The sequence below is a fragment of the Cynocephalus volans genome, chromosome 1 (genome assembly GCF_027409185.1).
Source record: "Cynocephalus volans isolate mCynVol1 chromosome 1, mCynVol1.pri, whole genome shotgun sequence".
Lineage (NCBI taxonomy): Eukaryota > Metazoa > Chordata > Mammalia > Dermoptera > Cynocephalidae > Cynocephalus > Cynocephalus volans.
In genome coordinates this window covers 67510630-67535142 of record NC_084460.1, presented here as the reverse complement: position 1 = coordinate 67535142, position 24513 = coordinate 67510630, and the positions used below count along the sequence as shown (strand labels likewise).

The window sequence follows — 24513 nt, the reverse complement described above, 5'->3', positions numbered from 1 at the left end:
TTGTATTTGTCTACATAAAACTCATTCAAAGAGGATTTCTGCACGTGTTTTTAACAACTGTTGAAATCAGGATAACTGTATATATCTTGATTACTACAGTGACAATTGCTATATTTATATCTATTTGAAAACATGCATAATTCTGTGTTTTTTGTCTGCCGAATGCACATGGCAATTCTCAAATCAGGGTGGCCTGTCACTGAATAGTTACACAAGACAGACTCCATTTAGGGACTTGATATGACAAATAATATTAAGTGCTAGAGACAAAAACAGAAAAGGAAAATATATTCAAGGTTCTTAGTCTAAGTTTACTTGTGATATCTTCTCCATATGACCTCTTAAATCTCTGTGAATGATTAACAATACTGAATATCGCTTTGGAATGTTCATTTGACTTTTAACATAATGTATATTAACACTTCAGTTGATATTGGAGAAATACCTAAAACTGGAAGGTGATGAAGCTTGAAATAAAATGTTTTAACCATCTTAACTAATCAAGTAACTTCATGGCTCTCTGATTATATGACTTTGAAAACCAAAGTAAAATATATGTACTACTTTCAAGTTAGGGATCCCATCAATTTAAAATAAAACAACTTTTTCCTAAGCCACTTCCCCCCATCTCTCTTGAACACTAAAATATTCCTATTTTATTGTCTCCAACACACATTGACTATTTCCTAATAGTTCTCTTACATTGCACAAAGGAAATTCTTACAGTTAGTCAACAGGTTAGATCTAGCAAATTCTATGCTAGATTCCAAATATAGCCTTAAACTTCAGGTAAATGCTTTCTGGCCTATAAATATGTAATCCCAAATATCTAGGAATATTGGAAAATACTATATGTGGGTATTGCTCTCACTAATTCACTACGAACAAGAAAAGCTTAATCACCACTGATCACTGCTACTTTTAAAAATTATCAACGTGCCTGTACACAACTTAGAGTAAGTGAAGTGTATGGTGGCTGTGTTTACCAACATATTCCTACAACCTATCGTAAGACATTAGGTTGAGATAAATTCCTCACCCTCCTTATGACAAAATAAAGTTACATTAACACATGTAATAGATTGTGCCCAACAAGATTTACTTTTAATTTAAAAGACGTGGACACCATCTTTTAAGGAAATGGTGGAGATGAGATGCAGCTCCTCCAAAATGTGATTTGTTTTTCTGTTCTCCTCCTTAGGACACATCTTGGTTTTGAATGTAACAGGTGAAAAGTTTGTCTGTTTTCCTTAGCACTGTGTGCTGAGATATCACTTATATAAAGTGAACCATTTCAGTTTTGGAACATCCCTGTGTTATACTATGTTAATTGAGCAATTTAAGTGAATAGTTCCCATACTTCAGACAGGCATATCCCATAAATCCAAAAGCTCCAGGTTAGTGTATAATAATAAATTTAGAGTGGGTTGGTACATCCTGATAAAAATGTTTTATGGAGAAGGACACAATATTTACTCTGTGGCAGTGAATGATAAAGGATCTCCATTATCTTTCTGCTGGTAAAAGATGTTAGAGTGTTCACCTGGAGGTCAGACTGGGGCCACCTACAGGCTTACAAGGAGGTTTGATGGGAGCCATCCTTTTCCCATCGCAGAATATCAATTTATTGATTGATTTGAAGTTCAGATAAATTTGGATGTTTTTCTTCATAAATTCCTACTTCCACTTTATCAAGTGCTAAGAAGCTTTTTCCCCCGATATTCTTTATCACTGTTCAGTGTACCAACAATTTCCTCACCTTTTACTTATCATTTTCCTTCCCAAAATCCCAGTGAGAGAGGTATGAGCCAACTCTTATGAGAAGACACAGGGAAATTAAGTAACTGGTTTAAATTCCCAGAGCAAGTATCAAGAAGGGTATTCAAATCTTCGGGCCCTTACTTGGTTGGTACATTTAAGTGTCCTCATAAGTGAAACTTTAGGAAACAACTTGGTTCCCAGCAGAGCTGCCATGAGTGCAATGCTGCCTTGTGGGAGGTATTTCTCGGTGCTGCTTTTTTTCTGTCCGCCTTGCCAGTCTCCTGCTCCAGATATAAGTGATCACGGATGGTCTTTGGAGCCTCTCAACACACGACCATCACTCATTCTCTTGGGAGGGGGGAAGCCCTTATGGATCACTGGGAATCTCCCCTTCAAGGCACTTCCAGTTAAGTGAAGAAAATAGGTAGCTAAATATAGAGGCAATTTCAGTCCATCATAGGGAATAATGCAGTGACACTTGATGCTGGGGGGATGCGTTAGAGCAGAGTGCCGTTTATTCTTGGGAGATTAGGAAAGAGCATGCAGAGGTAGCGAAGTCTAAGCAAAGTATTGAGATTAAGTGGGCATTAGCTTGGTGACGATCCAGTGGGGGAGACACGTCAGACATTCATAAAACAGTAAGTAGCTCATATATTTTGAAGCACCAGAAGAATAGATTAAGTTTTGATTGGGTCTTCCAGGAATGTTAACAAAAGTAATTTTCTAATGAACGACAATTGTTTAAAATGTGAGCAGCAGAAAATTTTCTAACAAACACCAATTGTTTAAAATGTGAATAGCAGAAAAAAAAATCGAAGAGGAAATAATAGCTATTACAAACTAAAGAGAGAACAATAATATTAAAGAGAAAAAATGAACAGCCTCCTAAATTTTCACAATTCACTATATCTAAGCTCTTACATCATTCATTGAGCAATTTATATTGTGTGTAATACTTTAACATGTGGTTAAAATGTACATGTTAATTCAAACAATAATGACAATAAAGTGAAAAATTACTGGTATACTTTTTTACCTTCGCAAGTGTTTTGAAGCATTCCTAGTTTATATTCAGCAAGTTAGTTTTGCCTCTGAAGCTGATATTGGATTTCCTCTCTAGGTTGGAAGCACAGTTTTTTTCAGGTGCAGAAAAGGTTACCACGTTCAAGGTTCTACAACTCGGACTTGCCTTGCAAATTTAACATGGAGCGGGATACAGACTGAATGTATACGTAAGTGTAGTTCTTCCACACCATCACTAGTAACCAATTTATTGCTGAATGTCTGGGAATTGCTTACCTTCAAGGAAAATAAGGAGGAACTGCTTCTGTGTTTGTGTGTTTTTAATTCTCTTATCCTAAACTTTGAGCATTTCTCAAAGTCTGGCTCTCTGGAACCAGCAGCATCAGCATTGCCTCGGTGTTGGTACCAGTGCCAGTTCTCAAGCCCAATCCCAGACCTGCTGAATCAGAAACTCTGGAGAGAGAGGGTGGGAGGAGGGAAGGAGGTCAGCAGTTTGTAGTTTAACAAACCTCCAGTTGATACTGTAGCACACTGAAGTCTGAGAGACTGCTTGAAACGAAAGATAAGTGAATAACATTATACTTAAAATTTCTGGAGGAAAAACTTATTTGTGCATGCTATTATTCTTCTAGTATGTTTGCATCAGATTATTAAAAAGGGGGTGAACTGGATCATGTAATATGTCAGAGTATAAGTAGAAATGTTTAAAATGTTATTCTTGCTATGTATGTGAAGTATATATGAATTAATCATTCAAATAGCTACTTAAGGATCAAATTTTACTTTGTGACAATTATATGAGCTAGGGAAAAGTGTATGAATGATTTGTAAATAATCATTCATTTCAACTGCTATGAATTTAGTGAAATAGAGTATCTTACTCTTACTATGTTAAACATAAAAACATCAGCAGAGTGTTAGGAAAATTATTTTAATAGTATATAATATGTGATTTTTTGTGTATTTATCCATATTATCAGATGTGTGTTTATTTCAAAGCTATAATCTCTACTCCAAATCACTACTCTCATTATATGTGGATAGTATATACATATATATATGTATGTATTCACACACACAGACATATGTGTATATGCATATGCATTTGTGTATATTTATATGTACAATGGAACGTGCTAATATTAGGTCTTCACTATGTTGAAAGTTTAAAGCTTGCTAAAGTGTGAAATATCGATAATACTTAAAATAATGGCATTCACAATTTTAAAATTGTAAAATTGTTATGTAATAGTCTGCCAAGTCTCTTACTTAAGACATACGTGGTACTTCAAAAAGTTGGTTGAAAAATAGAATTAAATGATAACAGAAATCTTTCCATTAACTTTTTGAAGTACTCTCGTATTTGAGATACAGAACACACATTATAATCTCATTTATTCCTAAATTACATTTTTAAAGAAAATAAGAATCTATAATATTTTAAGTAAGTGTCTAAATGCACGTTGAAATTTTACCAAAGTTAATTATTCATTTAATTGTGTATTAATTTTGCTAGTTGCCACCAGACAAAAATCAAGGCATGTTTCTGAATATGTGCCAGTCTGAATGTGTTTGTCTGTAAAACTGGTCTTTAAAGGATATTTAACATATTACGTTACTGTATATCAGAAGTATTCTGCTTATTTCAAAGCTGTGATATCTACTCAATCTCTACATACACACACACACTGTATATCCATTTCTGAATTCTTTTGCTCTATTTATGTTTTGAGACACATGCTAACTTTAAAATGAACAATTTCAGTGTTTCCTAATGGAATAAATACTGTTTCAGCTCATGCCTGCAGACAGCCAGAAACCCCAGCACATGCCGATGTGAGAGCGATCGATCTTCCTACTTTTGGCTACACCTTAGTGTATACCTGCCATCCAGGATTCTTCCTTGCAGGTGGATCTGAGCACAGGACATGTAAAGCAGATATGAAATGGACAGGGAAGTCACCTGTTTGTAAAAGTAAGTCACTGATCAAGGAGAAAAAATACATTCCTAAAGATCAAGGAAAAGTATCCACTGCCTGTCAGGCTAGTTTCCAGGTTTAAGATCCATAAGTAAATAACATTATGGAAGTGGTGTCATCGCCCTGCCTAAATTGTGCTTAATGTGCGTGAGCTGTGTGTGTGTGTGTGTGTATGTGTGTGTATGAATGTGCGTATATAGTAAGTGTTTGATACAATGACAGTATAGCTAAGTGGATATATGAGAGTAGTTCAAAAAGTTGGTGGAAAAATAGAATTGTCAATACAATCTTTCTATGAGGTTTTTGAAGACCCCTCGTATAGAGTTCATTAGTTGCTGATTACATTTTAAGCCAAAGAGAAAAGCTATTCGGTTGAAGAAAAACATTATGAGTTAAAAGGAAAATAATATACAATATATTTTCAGAAAATGTATTTCTTAAAGATGAAAATGGATAAATGACACCAAACATCTGAGAATATATAAATAAAACTCTGTTATTTTTAAAACTACAAGTTGTTTGATGGTGGAATATGTTTATTTGTTCTTGACATTGGCTCTACTTTTTTAAATTACAAAGTAAATTAACATGGAAATAATGCATTAATTATTTGCAAATCTGTGTGTTTATGAATGAAAGTACTAACTCTGAGTCAGATTTGATGAAAGTAAAACATTCAGGTTCTCACCAAACATGAATTATTGGAGGGGGGGTCTTCAAAAGTTCATGGAAAGATTCATATTATCTTTTTATTCTATTTTTCCATGAAGTTTTCGAAGTACCATTGTATATGCATCAAGCATTGAACAGCTTAAACAAAAATTATGGAGTGTAATGAAGTCAGTAACTTTAGTTTTCATTTCCTGGAGCCTTAAGAAACTTATGTGTCTCCTGCCTTCACTGTCAGAAATAAAATACAGACTTAAAAAAATAGTAATTTGTGATTTGATATAAAACTATAAAAGCTAAGAGATTATGAGTTAATTCTAACTTGATAGGCCAAATTAAACACTCTGCAAGAGAAATAATTTGATTTTCCCTAATATTAACTTATCAATTCATTGATTTATGTGGGAGACTAAAATTAAGAGTGATTATAAAATCTTAGTTATTTTGGATATTATTTTTTAATTTGGGGCAGTATATCCCAAATAGAATTTGAGAAAATTGATATAAGCCACCCTCATTTGCCAGGCTCTCTGTTGTAGCACTTTAAATGGAACTATACATGTTAGATAAATATACATTAGTTTTCACCATTAAATTCAGTTTTCCCGCAATGACAGATCATATTTTGCTGGGAATACATGGGTTTAAAATGTATACGTATAAGATATTCATTTTTTGTACATTTTAAAAATCTAGAGAAAGGAAAATTGCTTCAATTTGACATTTTTTCAACCTTATTCGAAAATAAATGTATTTGAAAATGATAATTTGTCTTTTTACTTGTAGGTAAAGGAGTGAGAGAAGTTAATGAAACAGTTACTAAAACTCCAGGTTTGTATACCAGAACAGTTACAGATTTCAATCAAATAAAGTGATTTGTTCTCTACTATACTCTGTACAATGAAACAATTTTTAACATTTAAATTTCTGAATCCATTAGTCCATGACAAAGTTAATGTTTCAATTATTTAAAACACCAGGTCCATGCAGATTTCTATTTCTTTCACAACAGTGGTTTGTTAATGGAATTACATTACTTAAAAAGAAAACCTTTGGTGTTATCTCTCACTGTTTCATTAAAAGGTGCCTTAGGTGTTTTGTAGGCAGAAATGGACATAAAACATCGTTAATACAATGTGATATAATGGAGAGCCTTATAAAGAGGGTGGCAATTCTTTCCTCCAAATGAGGAAGCTAACGTAAAGGAGGCATTTTGAGAACATAAGTTGTTAATTTGAACAGTTCAAATGTGGAGCCCCAGTTTTTTTTCCAAGTATCACCATAATTCAGGCATCTTCTGCCTTCTAAAATGTTGATTATAGCTTTTTGTGGTATGTGGTGCCTTGTGAAATGCATTATACAGCAAATTGGAAAGATGAAGTTCTGTTTCCTAGGGAAGGTTTTCATTACTTGACATCATGTGGCATGTTATATCTGTGTTATAAATTTAGATAGTGTTTAAGTAGCAAAATGTGTCCCAAATTTTTTTAAAACAAGCTGGGGTTTTTTGTTTGTTTTTCTTTTGTTTTTCCCAGAAATAGAAAACCTTTATGAATATATAAGGTCATTTGATTAGTATTTTCCTTATTCAGGTTTTAACACTGGTTTCTTGGACATAAAGCTCAATTTAGAATAAAAAACAGAAAGAGTATTTGTCAGAATGCTGTGTTACATATTTAATTCCTAGATGAAGGAAAATGTTCCATTATAATTAAAGAAATTTCTTCAATCTATACAGCAAAGAATAAAAAATACTTTTTATCATTCTGGACTATTTTATTAAAGTATTTCTTACAAATCAAATACAGAAGTCAATACTCTTTGGGACTTTCTTCAATGGAAGGAAACACACCCTGTTTTTGTTGTTATGTGTTTGTTCTATGATTTTATTTGCTTATTTTGTGTTTAAGATATGGAAACACAAGATATATACTATGTACTCTTTTTGTAGGTGCAAATGTTATCATCAATATGCCTTTTCTCATTCTTTCTGAAAGGAAGCACTAATTAAATATGGTTCTTTTTCACGGTAGTACATTCTAACACATTCAGCTATTTGGTTGTTGCATTATTCTGCGCACTACTACTGCACAGTCAAATGACAAGGACCAAAAAAAGATGATTTCTACCACAGGACTGATGGCCAGATTTGAATACAGAGAAGCCACTTCTCAGACACTGTTGATCCCTTACTCTACTTAGGCATAACACATTACTGTGATGCACCAACAAGAGTAACTTAAGTGAATGTCTTGAACAAGTGCATTCATGTCTTCAGTTGAGTTAGGGACAACAATCGTGATGCTGTTTTAAAGGCTGTTAATTTTAGTAAAGGAAAATAAGGTAAATTTGTGGTTACAGATTAAAACTGGTGTCTCTGCAGTGCTGCTGATGGATGAGTAGATGTGTTTAATGTCAGTTATTTATAAGCAAATGTGTTAGATACTGGTGTGGATGTGTCTGCTTTTAACTTATTTTATTATTATTGTCATTGCTTTTAATATTAGGAAATTGGGTCTACTCAAGGCCACAGGAAGCTATTCCATTCTGTCCTTCTTTATCTGCTGCTAGGCTGTGTTTTTGTAGGTTTAGCCTGTCTAGGAAGATGGGAATGGCCAGTGGGATTGTGAAGAGAAACATGAACACGGGCACAATACACTTGTGCCTTCATCATTTGTGACTATATGTGGATTTAAAAATATACAGATTTAGGGGAAAATTCATCTTTATTTCTACCTAGCAATACAAATAATGTGTTTTGACCAATTCTACTTATAGTGAATTTTGTCTAATTAAACAATTTAGAAATATCATGAGGCAAAAAGCAAAGAGAAACTTAGTGGAATCATTGATGTAGATTTATACATTGTAATATAATTCTTTTTATGTGAAAATGGCAGATTTTATATACTTTTCTTAGCAGAGATGTAAAAAATAAGTTTAGTTTTTTCATAAACTGAAAACAGGTGAAACTATCTCAATAATCTTTGCAAGTATTCCTCTCCTAGATGAATTTTATGCCTTAAAAGAATTTATGCCTTTTATTTCTGAATTTAAAGACATAAAAGGAACATTTGAGATGATTGAATTCATTCATCTTTCTTAATAATATTGGAAAATTTTATACAAGGAGATTAAAGTAAAGTAGAAAAGCATGAATGACAGAGAAATCTGCTCTACTTACAAAATGACAACTTCAAGAAATGAAGCGCCTTTGTCTTCAGAAGCAGCATGTATCCAAAGTGGTGCTGGGAAGTGCAAGCTTTTTGAGGGCAGGAAATTTCTGACACAGATGATATGTGTCAGTTCTTCTGAGCCTTCTAAGTCTTTCAGAGTAGACTTGGATATTAGTGAAATATCAGCAGCCATTTCATGAGTCAGTTTAACACATTTCTTGCTAACCTAACATTAGTAATACCAATTCACCATACCCACTTGCCTTGGCAAGTCCGTTACAGTAGTTATACTTTAGCTTATAAAATACTTTTCCAACAAAGTGACAAATGTCTACTTGCAAACCACAGTTATCCTTCTACCTGTTTCTTTTGACTTTTCCACATGCTATGAAAGAACAATGCACTAGGTTATACTTGTCTTTATCATTGTCATCATCTGTGATCTCTCACTCACTGAACAGAATTATGCCTGCTATGTTTAAAAATGTCTTAAGTTTGATGTTTGTGGGTGTGTGCTAACATTTGTCTGTTTTCCCCTCTTCCCACAGTTCCTTCAGATGTATTCTTCATCAATTCAGTATGGAAAGGATATTATGAGTATTTAGGGAAGAGACAACCCGCAACTCTAACTGTTGACTGGTTCAATGCGACAAGCAGTAAGGTGAACGCAACCTTCACCGAAGCTTCTCAAGTGGAGCTGAAATTGACAGGTAGGTCCCAAAGTATTTCCCTAAACGCATGATGTGAGCAGAAGAAAAGCCATGATCTTATCAGAGAGGAGGGATGTAACCATTATTAAGTACTTATTCACATCATGTTGGCTTTGTTTATACTACATCTCATTAGGAGCCTCTCAGTAACCAGGGTAGGTGGTATTATTTTTTCATTTTAAAGATTACAAAATCAGTGCAGAAAAATGAATCTGAGATTTATATCCAGTATGCATGTCTCCAAACTTTATTCTTTTGATATCCGTTTTCCTAACTCATGCTTCTTATGGGCTGTTTTTGCCATCTCACAATTAATAAAATAACAGCTCTGATTCCTATGCCAGACACTATTTTCTACATGTAATATCTTTTTCACTCTTAGATTAATCCTATGATGTAAAAACTCTTACTAAATACCTTTTTTTAAAAAACTGATTTAAAATGAAAAAGAGAGAGAGAGAGACCCAGGAAAATTAAGTAGCTTTCCTAAGGTGACATGGTCAGTAATTGTCAGAATCAGATTTGCATTTAGTAATGAGAATCTTGAGCCCACACTCTTAACCAATAAACACAGAACCACCTTCAAGCCTAAATCTAGTGTAATTTTTTAAAATTACCCCACTTCTTATAACCATGTATTATTTTCCCTAGACTAACTTCTTTTAAAGACTTGAAATTCTCCCTGAATTATCCACAAGGCTCTTCCCTGTTTCTGAATGCCAAGGACCCCCAAAATGTCAAACACTGTCTCCCTAATCAATAGACAGCCCAGTGATTAATCTTTAGACAGTATGACAACAGATCAAGTTTTTCTACCTTCCCTCCCATCCCTTGTTCTTGCTTCCTTAGATGAAACGCATCTAAAAATAGTGCACATGCCCTGGATTGGGAAAAGCAAAATCCTTCCTACTCATAGATGTTCAATAGGAATCTATTTATGAACTCATGGTGTCAGGCCCCCTCAGTTCCTTACCTGGCACCTGTGAATGTAGAAATGATTTAAAGCAGGTACTTAAATCTAGTCACATGTCAGAATAAAGTAAGGGAATTAAAAAATATGTAAATTCCTTAATCTCACCCAAATGAATTGGATAACATTTCTCTTCACAGAATCTGGGGTTTGAATTTTGTTTCCACAAAGAAAATGCTCCAATGGAGTATTGATGTGGCTAATCTCCATAAATTGGTGTAGGGAAATCTGTGGTCTAGACCTGGGAAAGTGCTTGTGTCAAGAGTTGTTCCAGCTGAGTCACAGTAGATATACAGACTTCCTGATGGTGTGACTTCTGACTTGAAATGAGGAGAGGAGGAAGGGAAATGAACATTTATGTAGTGCCATCTAGGACCCTAATAGTCTCTTGACTGCTGCTGTTTAACCACATGAAATATCTCATAAAGACAGATTTTGTTATCTCTACCTATAGCTTGTAGAACTGGGGTTCTGAGCTTTAGAGGTTAAATGGGTTGCAAAAGAACATAGAGACGTTGGTGGTAGGAATGGGCACCAGCCCAAACTAAAGCCTGTAGCTGCTCCTTCTTGTTGGTCGAGCAAAGGGTTCCCTGCTGTCCTGAGTGCTCTGCTCATGGAAACTGTTCCTGGGACATTAGGAATCTGTTTTTCTGATCTGAGTTAGTGGAAATTCACTGCTGTACTTTCTCTGAAACTATCCTCATAATTGACCCCTGAGCCATGTGTCTTCTCTGCACATGGGTCATTATGGGTTCAGTGGACCTGGGAAAGTGCTTGTGTCAAGAGTTGTTCCAGCTGAGTCACAGTAGATATACAGACTTCCTGATGGTGTGACTTCTGACTTGAAATGAGGAGAGGAGGAAGGGAAATGAACATTTATGTAGTGCCATCTAGGACCCTAATAGTCTCTTGACTGCTGCTGTTTAACCACATGAAATATCTCATAAAGACAGATTTTGTTATCTCTACCTATAGCTTGTAGAACTGGGGTTCTGAGCTTTAGAGGTTAAATGGGTTGCAAAAGAACATAGAGACGTTGGTGGTAGGAATGGGCACCAGCCCAAACTAAAGCCTGTAGCTGCTCCTTCTTGTTGGTCGAGCAAAGGGTTCCCTGCTGTCCTGAGTGCTCTGCTCATGGAAACTGTTCCTGGGACATTAGGAATCTGTTTTTCTGATCTGAGTTAGTGGAAATTCACTGCTGTACTTTCTCTGAAACTATCCTCATAATTGACCCCTGAGCCATGTGTCTTCTCTGCACATGGGTCATTATGGGTTCAGTGTTATTGGTTCAGTATTTATTTGCTTGTTTGTTCCTTCACTTGCTTATTTACTTCCTAAGTTGGGTAGAGAACTAATCATAGCTACATCACATACAGCACATGCCCCCACATCTCACCACGACCTCTCTGGGCAACCCCATTAGCCACCCACCTGTATCAAGAGTAGGGACACATGTGGCTGTGCTGTTGAGTCATGCTGTGCCCAGTCTGTGGGCTGCGTGAGTCTATCCTTCACACTGTGCTCACCGGGCTGTTCATTTTGTATGAGTAGGTGCACATCGCCTATAAAATTAGCTGTATTTTGAGTTATGATTTTGGTCTGTTTTTTTTCCTACATACTCCTGTTCTCAGAAGTGAATAAAATACAGATTTGAAAATGCTGGACTTTTTAATTAGCAGAATTAAATACATGTCACTTTCATTTTTTTCTGTGAAAGAAAGATATTGAATTTAGTGACATATACTATACCCAATTAAGATAGACAGGGACTTTAATAAGTAATTTTCAGTAAAAAGCAAACAAAAAACAAACACTGAAGCTAAAATTTAAAAATAAAAATAAGTTTTCTGTTTGAATTTTCTGTTATCTATGATATTATCATTTCTGTACCATTTTCAAAATCAAATGGATTAAATGCCTGAATTATTAACTCTTGGGAATTCCTACAACATAAGACTAATGGACTGATCTTTTTGCAGGAGTTTACAAGAAGGAGGAGGCCCACTTACTTCTGAAAGCTTTTCAAATGAAAGGTCCAGTGGACATTTTTGTAAGCAAGTTTGAGAATGACAACTGGGGACTAGATGGTTATGTAAGTACTTGCATGTGGTTTTTAACAAAGTACAGGTTTTCTAATCATTTCTTTGCCCACATGTGAAGATTTCTGGGTGGAGGATTGTTGTGTCTGCTCTTTGAAAACTCAGCAGTCTGTCTTCTTGAAAGCATGGCCATTTTACCCCTTCATTTTAGAACAGAAGAAACCAATTCTCTGAAATTTAGTGGAGAAATAAATTGACCTAGACTGAAGAGATTCTTACCGTTGAAAACAAAACAAGACCTTAAATCCAGGTTCTGTGCTGTTAAAACCACATTTCTCCCTAAGAGTGGTGCAACCAAAAATTTTCCAAGACCATTTGGTAACCATTATGAACATTCTGAAAAAGTAATCCTTGGATATACAGAGAGCTTTAAGACGTTCCCATTAATATTCTCTTTTTCAAGTTAACCATTTGTTTGTATAATAACTCTCTGATTTAATGGTGTGCAGGCTCATGTGATACCCACCAGCCAACAGCTGTGCCATAAAGCAAGTTTTACGTAGTGTAGGTTATTAATTAGCTCATGTTTGTTCCCCTTTAAGATGGGTAGTTAATATATGAATATGTTGTAAAATTTACTACCATTTTAGAAATCAAAATGAATAGTGAGCATTTATATAAGTTAATTGAAGTTCACCTTTGTATTAACTCGCAATTTTTAACTATAAATGTGTCACTAAAAGGAGTGGAAAAAAAAAAGATTTACTCTGTAATATACAAGTCTGAGATATAAAAGGTATATTATGATAAGAGAAGAGGTATTACTATTGATTTTTTATATGTTTTTTTCTTCCTTTTCCTACATATCAGGTATCATCAGGACTGGAAAGAGGAGGATTTACTTTTCAAGGTGACATACATGGAAAAGACTTTGGAAAATTCAAGCTTGAAAGGCAAGGTAAACTGCACTATGATATTTTTTAAAGCAAATATCAGTTTGGCCTTAGAATGACTATGCTACGAATGAAAAGGACGTGACTCTGAAAGAAACAAAAAGGAGAATAATGGGAATGATTAATGTATCTTACAAGTAAATTTTAAAGAATCTTTTGAATAGCAAAATAGAGAAACACAAAGCTGGAAGTAATGCAATGAATATGCCAGACGTGGAATTAACATTCTTACTATATCAAGATATTAAAAAATAAGGGCGGACAATAAAGATGAAACTCGAAGAATGAGCAAACTATATTATCCTGAGAAAACTAAGAGGTTTTTAAAGTTAAAAAAAAAATAAAAGTAAGAGTAATTAAGAGTGGCCAACAAACCTTTTAATATATCTTCAAAAATATATGTATATGTAGCAACAAAGATGGATAATTTGCAGTTATCAGAATGGCAAGTTTTTAAAATATTAGTTTTGGCTTGACAGTAGAAATAGGTGTTTAGTTTTGGTGGATGATGAGGAGGTATGTACAGTTTGGTAGTATATTTCATACAACAATTCTCTCTAGAAATTTTAATCAGACATGTGTAAAAATTTTTCTTTGCATATTCAGGTATGTCCAAAGCAGGACTTTTTTTAATAGTTGAAGTTAGAAATAACCTGTACATGTTATACCCCATCATAAAGGAATTATTTCAATCCAGATTTTTTTACAATGAATTATATTTAATAGGAAATAATTTTATTCAGTGTATTTCATTAAAGAAATGAGGACTGTATATTGACATGGAAAAATGTTCATAACTTATATGTGAAAAAAAGTTTACTCTAAGTGGATAGACCGATAGGTCCTTCTTCCTCCTTTGTATATTTATTTTTTACTATTTGATTTTTACCTTAGTGATTAGAGAAGTAAAATATGTGGAAACAGTCATTAGATTTGAATCTTACCTCATCTGCTTGCTATTTTTGTAATCTAGAATGAGTTACAATATTCTTGAGCACATTTCTTCATCTGAAAACCCAGTACAGAAATTCCCAGGGTTGTTAGGAGGTGCAGAGACAGTGTAAGAGATTGCTTTGTGCATACTAAAGGTCTTGGCACACAGAAGTCATGGTACTTGTTGCTACCAACACAGAAGAGACGATGCAATCTTCTGATGTGATTAGCACCATATTTCTCCTGAATAGTATAAACTAGTCTATATTTTGCTTGTAGAATACTATTAACATATTAATTTTATAAAGAGAATATTACCATATATGCTCGATAACAGAACTACCTTCCAAAGGAACATGAGTGTAAAATTTTGTGGTGGTTATTACTAATAAACTTACTTCGTAAGACTTATATCAAGATCCTGAGTAATTACAAAAATGTATGCCAACCTGTATACTAAAATACTTAGAAAAAAAAAAAACTTGATTGAAAAGAATAATCATAAACTACTCTACTTGCACCCTTCCAAACTTAATAATGTTAAATAGAAGAGCTTTAAATTATAATGTCAGCAATGGCTGAGATAATATTTTAAATTGGGTTATATTGTTGTGAGGTAATGAAGTAGAATAAATGTACTAGACCAACACTAATGATGGGTAAAGTTCCTTTTTTTTTTTTCCTTGCTCTAAGCCAAACCTTGTAGTTCTTTGTCCTCCTTTCTCTCTGTATCACACGCTCTAGTAATTTTGTTTAAGGACACCCCAGTGGTTGCTTTGCCTCCCACGGATTTGTCACCCCTCTTCCCCTGGGTGACAGAGCCACAAAGGATTACTCGAATCCCATCTCTTCTGATCAGTGAGAAGCCCCAGAAGGGGTTAATCTCCCAGAACCCTCAAGAGAGAGGCATTCCTTCCATTTGGGAAATTAACCCCAAATTGGGGTTCTCTTCCCACATTTATTCTCCAGACCAGGAAGTTACAGGAAGAGAACATAGGTGGGGTTTTTCCCAAGTATAGTTTAACAAGTTTAACAATAGAAGCTGGTAACATTCAGTAAAACAAGCAAGGTGATATTCCATAATGCAATTTGTAAGAAGTTAAGTCGATCCACCAACAAAAGCTTGATCTTAGCAAACATTGTCTTCTTACAGCAATTTCCCAGTATCTTTACATATCAAGCAGTAACCTGTCTGTCTTTGAGACAGCAACCTTGCTGTGTTACAATTCTTTATCTTACAACAGAGACTATAGCCTGGGGAAAATTTCCTGTCTTTTGCGAGGTTAACATTTGAAACTGCAAGGCTTTAGAAAATCAGGCCCTGTGAAATACACTTGCTTTATGTATACTCTACAGGTTATCACTGCTAAACTTACTTTGTAAGACTTATATCAAGATCCCGAGTAATTACAGAAATGTATGCCAACATGTATATTAAAATACTTAGAAAAAGAACTTGATTGAAAAGAATAATTAATCATAAAATACTCTACTTCCACCCTTCCAAACTTAGTGCTGTTAAATAGAAGAGCTTTAAATTATAATGTCAGCATTTCTGAGATAATATTTTAAATTGGGTTATATTGTTGTGAGGTAATGAAGTAGAATAAATGTATTAGACCAACACTAATGATGGGTAAAGTTGTTCTTTTTTTTCCCTTGCTCTAAGCCAAACCCTGTAGTTCTTTGTCCTCCTTTCTCTCTCTATCACATGCTCTAGTAATTTTGTTTAAGGACACCCCAGTGAGCTGTACAAGATGATGTGTAGATGTCTTGAGTTTACTCATCCAGGGAACCTGACCTGAAGTATCACTTTGCTATCACATATTTTCTTTGCATTACCCCATTCCTTTTTAATCCAACAAAATAACAGCTTGCTTTAGCAAGTAATCTTTATTCTCATGTGATGATGAGCTTATTGTCAGGAAAAGCAATTTGATTCAAAAAATAATTTGAATCCTAAGTGAGTCTCCCATTCAACTAATTAGAAAAGTTTATTTTTAAGCAATGCTTCAACAACAATCATTCATTAAAGCATGATGGCTAAAACCTATTTTTATGGATAAAAATAAACAGCCTCCTAATTGTCTCCAGTCATTAGATAAACTGAAAAAAAAAATGGTTATCATTAAGTGAATACTGAAATCAAGTTAACTCGAAGGACAAGTTTAATGCAAAAAACCTGTATAAGAAACTCAACAGCAAATTGGTCTCCCCACTGAAAGTGAATCCCCCCCAACACCAAACACACATGGAATGAGAAAAAATACACGAAAACCCTGTATTTGATAAATACCTTATATCCAGAATATAAAGAACTTTTATGGTTCAAAAATGCAGAGGTAAATAACCTACCTAAAAATTTTGCAAAGGATTTGAATAGACATTTCTGCAAAGCTATACAGATGAATAAACCCAGGAAAAGGAGTTGAACATAATTGGTCATGAGGGAAATGCCAATCAAAACCACACTGAGATATTGTATTAAAACCACTAGGATAGCTATGATCAAAAATTCAAATCACAAGAGGGGGCAAGTTCGTAGAGAAGTCAGAACCCTCATACATTGTGGTGAAATGTAGAATGGTGCAGCTGGGGAAAGAGCAGTCTGGTAGTTCACCAAAGACTTAAACATTGAGTTTACCATAAGATCCAGCAATGTCAATCCTCCATGTACAACGGAGAGAATTGAAAACATGTTCACACAGAAACTTGTACATGAGTACTTACAGCAGCATTACTTAGAATAGCCCAAATGTGGAAACAACCCAAATATCCATCAACTCATGAATGGTAAACAAAATGTGGTCTATTCATACAGTGGAATATTAGTCAGTATTAAAAAGGAATAAAGTATTGACACATGCTACATTGTGGATTACACTTAAAAACATCATGCTAACTGAAATAAGCCAGACACAAAAGACAATATATTGTATGATCCCATTTATATAAATATCCAGAAAAGGCATGTTTATAGAAACAGAAAGTTGATTGGTGATTGCCCAGAGTTGGAGGTCGGGGTGGGGAGAAAGAAAATGACTGCTAAGGGGTACTGGGATTCTTTTAGGGGGCAACAGTGTTCCAAGTTAGATCATGGTGATGATTGCACCACCCTGTGAATATACCGAAATAACCTTGAATTGTGTGTGCATGCTAAGCGAACGGATTGTTCTTTCAATAATGTTCCTTAAAAAATGAGATAAGCTGGATCACCACATGTGAAAATATGTTCAACCTTATTCTTAAGCAAGTAAATGTAAATTTTAAAATAACTAAGTACTAAGTTTGATTTAACAGAGTAGAAGCAGTAATGACAATATAAAGAAGACTGGGCAATGGGAGAAAAGAGGGAGTAGGAGAGAAAGGAGCGGGAAGGGGTAGAAATGGAGGGAGGGCAGTCATCAGTAGATGATGCACAACAATCCCAGTGTTTTGCAATGGTCCTCATAAAATAATTGCTGTAGGGAAATTGGACTACCCCTTTGGAGAGCAATTAGTAAGATATAGCAACACTAAAAGGTTAGGCAATAAGCCTAAATTCTCTTAAGCAATCTTTCTACTACTTAGAATTTCTCCTGTATTCAGATCTCTAATGTGTAGGTATGAACAAAAGATTTTATTGCAGCATTATAGAAAAAGACTGGGGACAGCCTAAATGTCCTTCAACAGTAGACTGGTAAAATAAATTCTGTTATATCCAATCAGTAGAACACTACATACCTTAAAAATATTAAATCTGATTCATATGTGCCAATAAAAGAACCCCCAAAATATATGGTTAAGATTAAAAAGCTACATACAAAAAATGTTAATAGTATTCCCCATTTTTATACAAATAAGAAAAGAGAAAGAATCAATGTTGGAAGAACAACAAAAAATAAACCCTTTTAACCATAAAGAGGGAGACTGGTATACAGGGCAAAAAGTGAACCTTTATTTTCATTTTCCTTTATATTTATTTTCATATACTTTTATACCATTTTAATTACTACATCTGCTTGGATTTCCCTGTAAATTATTAAAACAAGGGCAAATAACTGAAATTAACTAGGAGCTCCAGATAGCATAATAATTTCAGAGTATATATGGTTATATAATTCACAAAGATCCTTGTTTCTATTTGTATTAGTCCTTTTTTTGTTGTTGTTGCTATAGCAAAATACCTTACACTGGGTAATTTATAAAGAAAGGATGTTTATTTGGTTTATGATTCTGGGGCAGCTGCTTCTACTCATGGCAGAAAGTGGCAGGTAGCTGGTGGGTACAAGCAGATCACATGGCAAGAGGAAGCAAGAGAGAGAGGGGAGATGCCAGGCTCCTTTAAACAACCAGCTCTCATGGGAACTTGTAGAGCAAGAACTACTCACTACCCCCCCCCCAGGAGGGTATTAATCTATTCATGAGGGATCTGCCCCCCATGACCCAAACACCTCCCAATGCTGCCACATTGCAGATCAGATTTTGACATAAGCTTTGGGGGGACGACACATCCAAACTCTGTCACTAAGTGTGATGAGTTTAAGTAGAACACAAATTCATTAGAAAGAGGTAAAGAAACTCATAGAATTATAGCAACATGAAGAATTAGGTATGGCAACATAATGGAAACCAAAAGATATTTGGGTGCTGAAATACTACAATAAACAGCACCATTTTCTAAAAAATTTCACAAATATATATTGAGCACCTAATATGTTCTAGGCACTGGGGATTCAAGAGGAAAACTAATCAAAAAACCACTCTGGCTTCATGGAACTTATGTTCTCGTGAATATGGGTCCTCATGAGCCCTTACTATGTACCAGGCAATGCCCTAAGTAGTAGAGATGCATTAACACATTTAATTCTCATATCAAACCTACAAAGTTGGTGCCATTTTAATAGTGTGCCAGGGCTCTTTCTGTTGGACCACACCTGGTGACTGGATGTTACTGCTGCCACTACTGCCCTGGGACATTGCGTGCTGTGGCTGGAGCCATCACCAGGGGACATTTGATGTTGCCCAAAGGTGCTAGCACTGCCACAGGCACTAGAATAAATTCTAGACCATCTTAAGATCTGTGTCGCTCTCTCTCTAAATTCAGGGTCCAGGGTGGGAGCATCCAATTGGCTTAACTCAACTCATATGCCCATCACCATTATGGTTACATTTAGAGAGAACAAGTATCTGGTATTTTTCCCTTTGCGTGGTAGGAAGTGAAGGCATCTGAAATGAAAAATTAAATCTGATTCAAATGTGCTAATGTGGAAGGATCTCAAAAAGACATGGTTATGTTACAAAAGGCAACATCGATTATAAAGTAAGATAGGCAGTAATAATCCTACATCTATTGAAGCAAATGACATTTGAAAGTATTTATGTAAAATTCAAGAATTTTGCTATAAACTGAAATTTAAAGATTTTAATATTTGATTATTTCTTTGCCTTTTTGGCTTATAAAAATAAGTAAAATAGACTTCTCTTTCAATTTAACATTCCATAAATTCTGAAAATATATTTCTAAAAACCAGATCAGCTTCTTCTCAACAATGCTTCTGTATTCAGATAACTCCAATCGTAATTCATTACATATGTGCCTTAAGAGACTCCATGCAGTTAGGCCAAATACATTTCAAAATCATATGTTACAAGTAAACTCTTCAAGGACTAACTTCCTTCTTTGGCAAAATTCATTTAATAAATGTTTGCTGATTTGCACTTTCAATGTTTGCTTCTCTCTGTGCCATGAATGTGTTCGGCACTTCATAAACTTGAGTTGTAGAGTAAATGGTTCTGTCTGTCAGCTTTGTAATGTTTGAGATGTTTACATCTGCCTTCCTTCCTAATGGCCAGAAATCATGTTTTAACATTCTTTTGTGTCCTCACAGAAAGTCATGTTATGACACTGAGCTGCATTTTTCTATTGAGTATTTCTAAACTCTGCAATGAATTTTGTAATCTACCTAAAATAAAAGCAGATTACACCAACATATTCACATATGGAGAATATAACACCATTTATATACAGAACTGGAATATTTACATAATTTCAGTGACTAATATTTTGCTGACTCTGTGCCTCAAGATAGGAGAAAACACCAAATAATATTGATCTCTTTATATAGTCAAAACCATATAAATGCTTTCATTTAATTTTTATGCAAATGCAAGTATCTGTAACTAAAAACAAAATCAGGATTTATAGTACCACTTCTGCCTTTCTCACAATTATTAATAGGAGTAGTAGTAAAAAGTGGTCAGATTTTTGTATCTTGGTCATTAAGGTGAGTACAAAAATCTTTAGAAAAGAATATTGGTTGGTTCCCTGTGGAACTGCAACTCCTTCTGCTCCTGGTAGAGTTTATATCCATTTATAAAATTTATCATAAATATTTCTTTGTTTAAACATAGTACAGTAACTGCAAATTAAATATTCCTTTTTATCTTCCAGATCCCTTAAGCTCTGATCAAGACTCTTCGCATCATTACCATGGCACCAGCAGTGGCTCTGTGGCAGCTGCCATTCTGGTTCCATTCTTTGCTCTAATTTTATCAGGTTTTGCATTTTACCTCTACAAACACAGGTACTGTAGAAACACCATTTGTTTGCAACTGTGTGAGTGTAAACTATCAGTTTAGGCAGTATGCACACATGCATGCCACCTGCACGTAGATTTTGTATTGCCGTGCAGCATTCTCTCCTTCATCAGGAATGCTTATGTGCCAAGGCTTTGTTGTGGTTTTTTGGGGGCTTTTTTGGTCCTAGTTTTTCAGTAGGATACACATGAAGATTTAAGAGAATAAATGACTGTGCTAAGAAATATGCTTTGTTTTGTGTTCAGCTAGAAGATGAAATGATTCTATTTCTACTTTCAGGCTCATGGCAAGCTATCAGAATGCTAAGACGGTTCTTCAACCTTCCAGCAGAAGGTTGAACAGAATAAATTCTATGGCCACTTTCAAGTCCATGAATTCATGATTTATAAATTTTTTATTAATTCCTGCCTTCAACAAATAAAAACTGAGCTGTTAACATGCATTAAGCGATATTAAATTTTCCGTCTCTTGAAAAGGTGTTCTGAATACCTATTAATTTGCACATTCCTATTAGCTGGAAAATATCAAAACTTGGGGGAAAACAACTTTAATGGAGTATATTCTTTTGTTGGGGTTTATGTGGATGGAAAAAAAATTGTGGAGGAATTATTAAGTGTTTGTACATTTTGTCTGTATATAGAGAATATATTGCTTGGAGGAATTTTGCATATGCCAAATTCTTCTAAGATACTATTTGGAATAGTAGCATTCTCTACAAATAATAACAAAAAAATCACAGTCCCCTGGAATAAGATTAAAGTACGTTAAATGTGCCAAACGTTAATTTATATAACTCAGATATTTCCACCTAATCTTAGTTTAAAAAAAAAAAAAAAAAAAACAGTTGTGTGAGGATTTTTTTTAAGTAACTCATGCAATATTTTCTTTAAATATGTGTTTTCTGAAATACAGAATAATAAGAATGTTGCTTCAAAGTTAAATTGTATTAACTGCTTATATGTATGTTTTCACTTTCCTATGGCTGGCGATGTTCTTCCTTTAGAAAGGTATCTCGTATAATATTTACAAAATTAAAAACTGGCACATGCATATTAACACTTTTTTATTTTGAAGAAAAAATATCCTATGCACAGGTCTGGTGAGCCTTGTTCTTAAATTTCTTCTGAAGGCTAGTTTAAAATTTAGTAAATGGAGAAATATATGCCACCACCTTATCCAATAATGTATCAACGTTGAAAGTGCTTCTCTTCTTAAAGAGATATAAATTTAAAATATGTCTTCTTTCACAAGTGTCTCTAGGGAATGGAATATCCTTATAGACACACATACAGTAGGGATTTATAATTCCTACAAATTCGTTTTTGCTTTTTTGTCATCCATTTTAACCACAGGAAAGGGTCTAGTTCATTAAAGTTCTTTTCCTCCAACTTTTGATGTTTTGCCTGTCAGTAGGGAGGTCTCTGATATTCCTCTGCTGGGATGTGGACAGAGTCCCCACATGTTAGAGAGCCTTGCCTCAGTGGACCTCCAAAGATGCAAACCTTTGTATGACTTTCAGAAATTTTTCTTTCTTCATTTGAAAAGATAACTCCACGCAATTATATATATTTGTACATAAATTACATGTGACTTCTGATTCCATCTTAATTTTAAGACAACATAGCTCTAGGTATATATTCAATCTATATCACAGCTTTAGTCATTAAGCCTTAGAAATTTCCCTATGAAATGGACAGCAGTTAGGTGCCTCTGCGAAGATAATGCCATGGGACTAGAGCTCAGACTACAAAAGCAGATATAAGGGAAGTATCACTTATTTTTTATATAAGTTTGATACTTCCTCTGGGCTGGTGGAGAATTTAATGACTGGGCTCCCTTGTGTCTAGAAAATGACGGGAGGCTCTCATCTTATGGCTCTCAGGAGGACAGCTATAAGGCCACTGTGACTTTTAAATCTGTAGAATCTTCTTGTTCTCTGCTCCTGTGCCATATGAGGAATGTTGGAATTTTTGCAAAAGCAAGGAACCTAAGGGCCTGGTTGCCTGGCACTTTCTCAATTCATTTTCTTCTGAGTTCCTGCCACCTGCCCAGGGAAAGCACAAAGCCCTTGGCATTCTCTCCACGGGCTTCTCAGCCTCTACAGGTGTCAACATTCTGTAACGAGTTGGCTTTGAATTTCTCCTCATAAAAACTTGTTTCTTCTCTTTTCTGAGTCTCTTTTATTACCTGTATGTTAAGATTTGTTCTCTCAATCAGAGCCCGAGGTCCTGATTCAGGCCGTCTGTATGGCTGAGTTGACCACGTTCACTTCTCGGGTCTGGCTGCATCTAATCCAGCACTGGTTCTGCATTTCCCTAGTGATGAGGGAACAGTGAGGGCTCATCACCTGGGTGACTGAATGAGAATTTTAGCCATGTCTTTGCTCCATTAACATTGGACTACATTTGTTTGCTAACTTTTGCTGCTGGAGCATTTTTAAGTTCAATGTCAAAGACCTCTCCGACTCCAAGGCTAGTTGCAAACTGCTGTTCTGCTGACAGAGATCTCATTTTCTGAGGGTCATGCACTTTCTACTTCTCTTTTTCTTAATGAACATATTGAAACTTAAGAAAATCTACAATAAATCACTAAAGAAGTTTGTTCACATTCCAATAGCAAGTGATGTTTTTGCTAGTGTTGTTATTTACATTACAGTTCTATTTTTACCACATGGCATATTTTTCCTTATGTAATTTCTTCTGGAATGAGAAAAGAAAAAAAAAAAGGAGCCAGACCAGATATGTTTAGGTCTTTTCAATGTAAAAATCCTCTAACTCTGTAATCATGGGTTATCTGTAGTAGCTTTCCTCTAACTAGAAAATGGAAAGAATAGTTTAATAATGAGTATACCTTATTTTCTTTAAAGATACTCCTTTTTAATTCACCAGAGACAAAATCATATTACAAAAATAGCTAACATTTAGTCAATGTTAGTAATGACAGTGAACTAATAGTTTATAGTTGTAATTTCATTCTATCTTAGCAGCCCTGAAGGATGGGCATCAGGCTAGCATCCTTATTTTACAGAGTAATAAAAAGTGTAGTGACTTAACTAAGGCCATGAAACTTATCAGTGATCAGTGGATCCAAACCAAAATCCATCTGACTCCAGCCTTTGAGATCCTCCCTATTTCTGAGGAGCATTCATAGGAAGCATGGAAATTGCTTTCACGTTTTAAACCTTTTGATAATCCCAGCCACCAGTTTAAAAACACCAGCTCTGTTGAGCGTGGCGCTTCGCCTCTTCACTGTGCATGCTGGTTGCGGGAGCCACCTCCTGCTCTTGAGTTCTCTAGAGCACACAGTTCCAGCTGTTATGTCTCTTTTATTGAAACCAGGGTTCTAATTGTTTGTTCCTGCTTCTCCTTTTAGAACAAGACCAAAAGTTCAATACAATGGCTATGCTGGACATGAAAATAGCAATGGACAAGCTTCGTTTGAAAACCCCATGTACGATACAAACTTAAAACCTACAGAAGCGAAGGCTGTGAGGTTTGACACAACTCTGAACACAGTTTGTACAGTGGTATAGCCCTCAGTGCCCTGATAGGACTGATTCATAGCCATACCTCTGATGGACAAGCAGTAATTCCTTTGGTGCCATATACCACTCTCCCTTCTATTCTTGCTTTGCTGCAGCGACCTTTAACATCGTCTACTGGCATACGTGCAGCGGGAATTTCTATTCAAATGTGGCAGAGTCTTCTGAGGATCAAACTAC

At 35.0% G+C, this 24513-nt stretch overlaps 1 protein-coding gene across 1 annotated transcript in view; it reads left to right on the top strand.

The window, feature by feature from the left end:
• The window catches only part of CSMD1 (CUB and Sushi multiple domains 1), a 1614989-nt gene extending 1590665 nt beyond the window's left edge, over nt 1–24324 (top strand). Inside the window, exons 63-70 of the mRNA XM_063099815.1 lie at nt 2882–2993; nt 4580–4759; nt 6219–6263; nt 9157–9318; nt 12268–12380; nt 13198–13285; nt 20647–20779; nt 24165–24324. Of these exons, the coding sequence (XP_062955885.1) occupies nt 2882–2993; nt 4580–4759; nt 6219–6263; nt 9157–9318; nt 12268–12380; nt 13198–13285; nt 20647–20779; nt 24165–24324 (993 nt within the window). The remainder of the gene's footprint in view (nt 1–2881; nt 2994–4579; nt 4760–6218; nt 6264–9156; nt 9319–12267; nt 12381–13197; nt 13286–20646; nt 20780–24164) is intronic.
• Nucleotides 24325–24513: the final 189 nt, after the last annotated feature.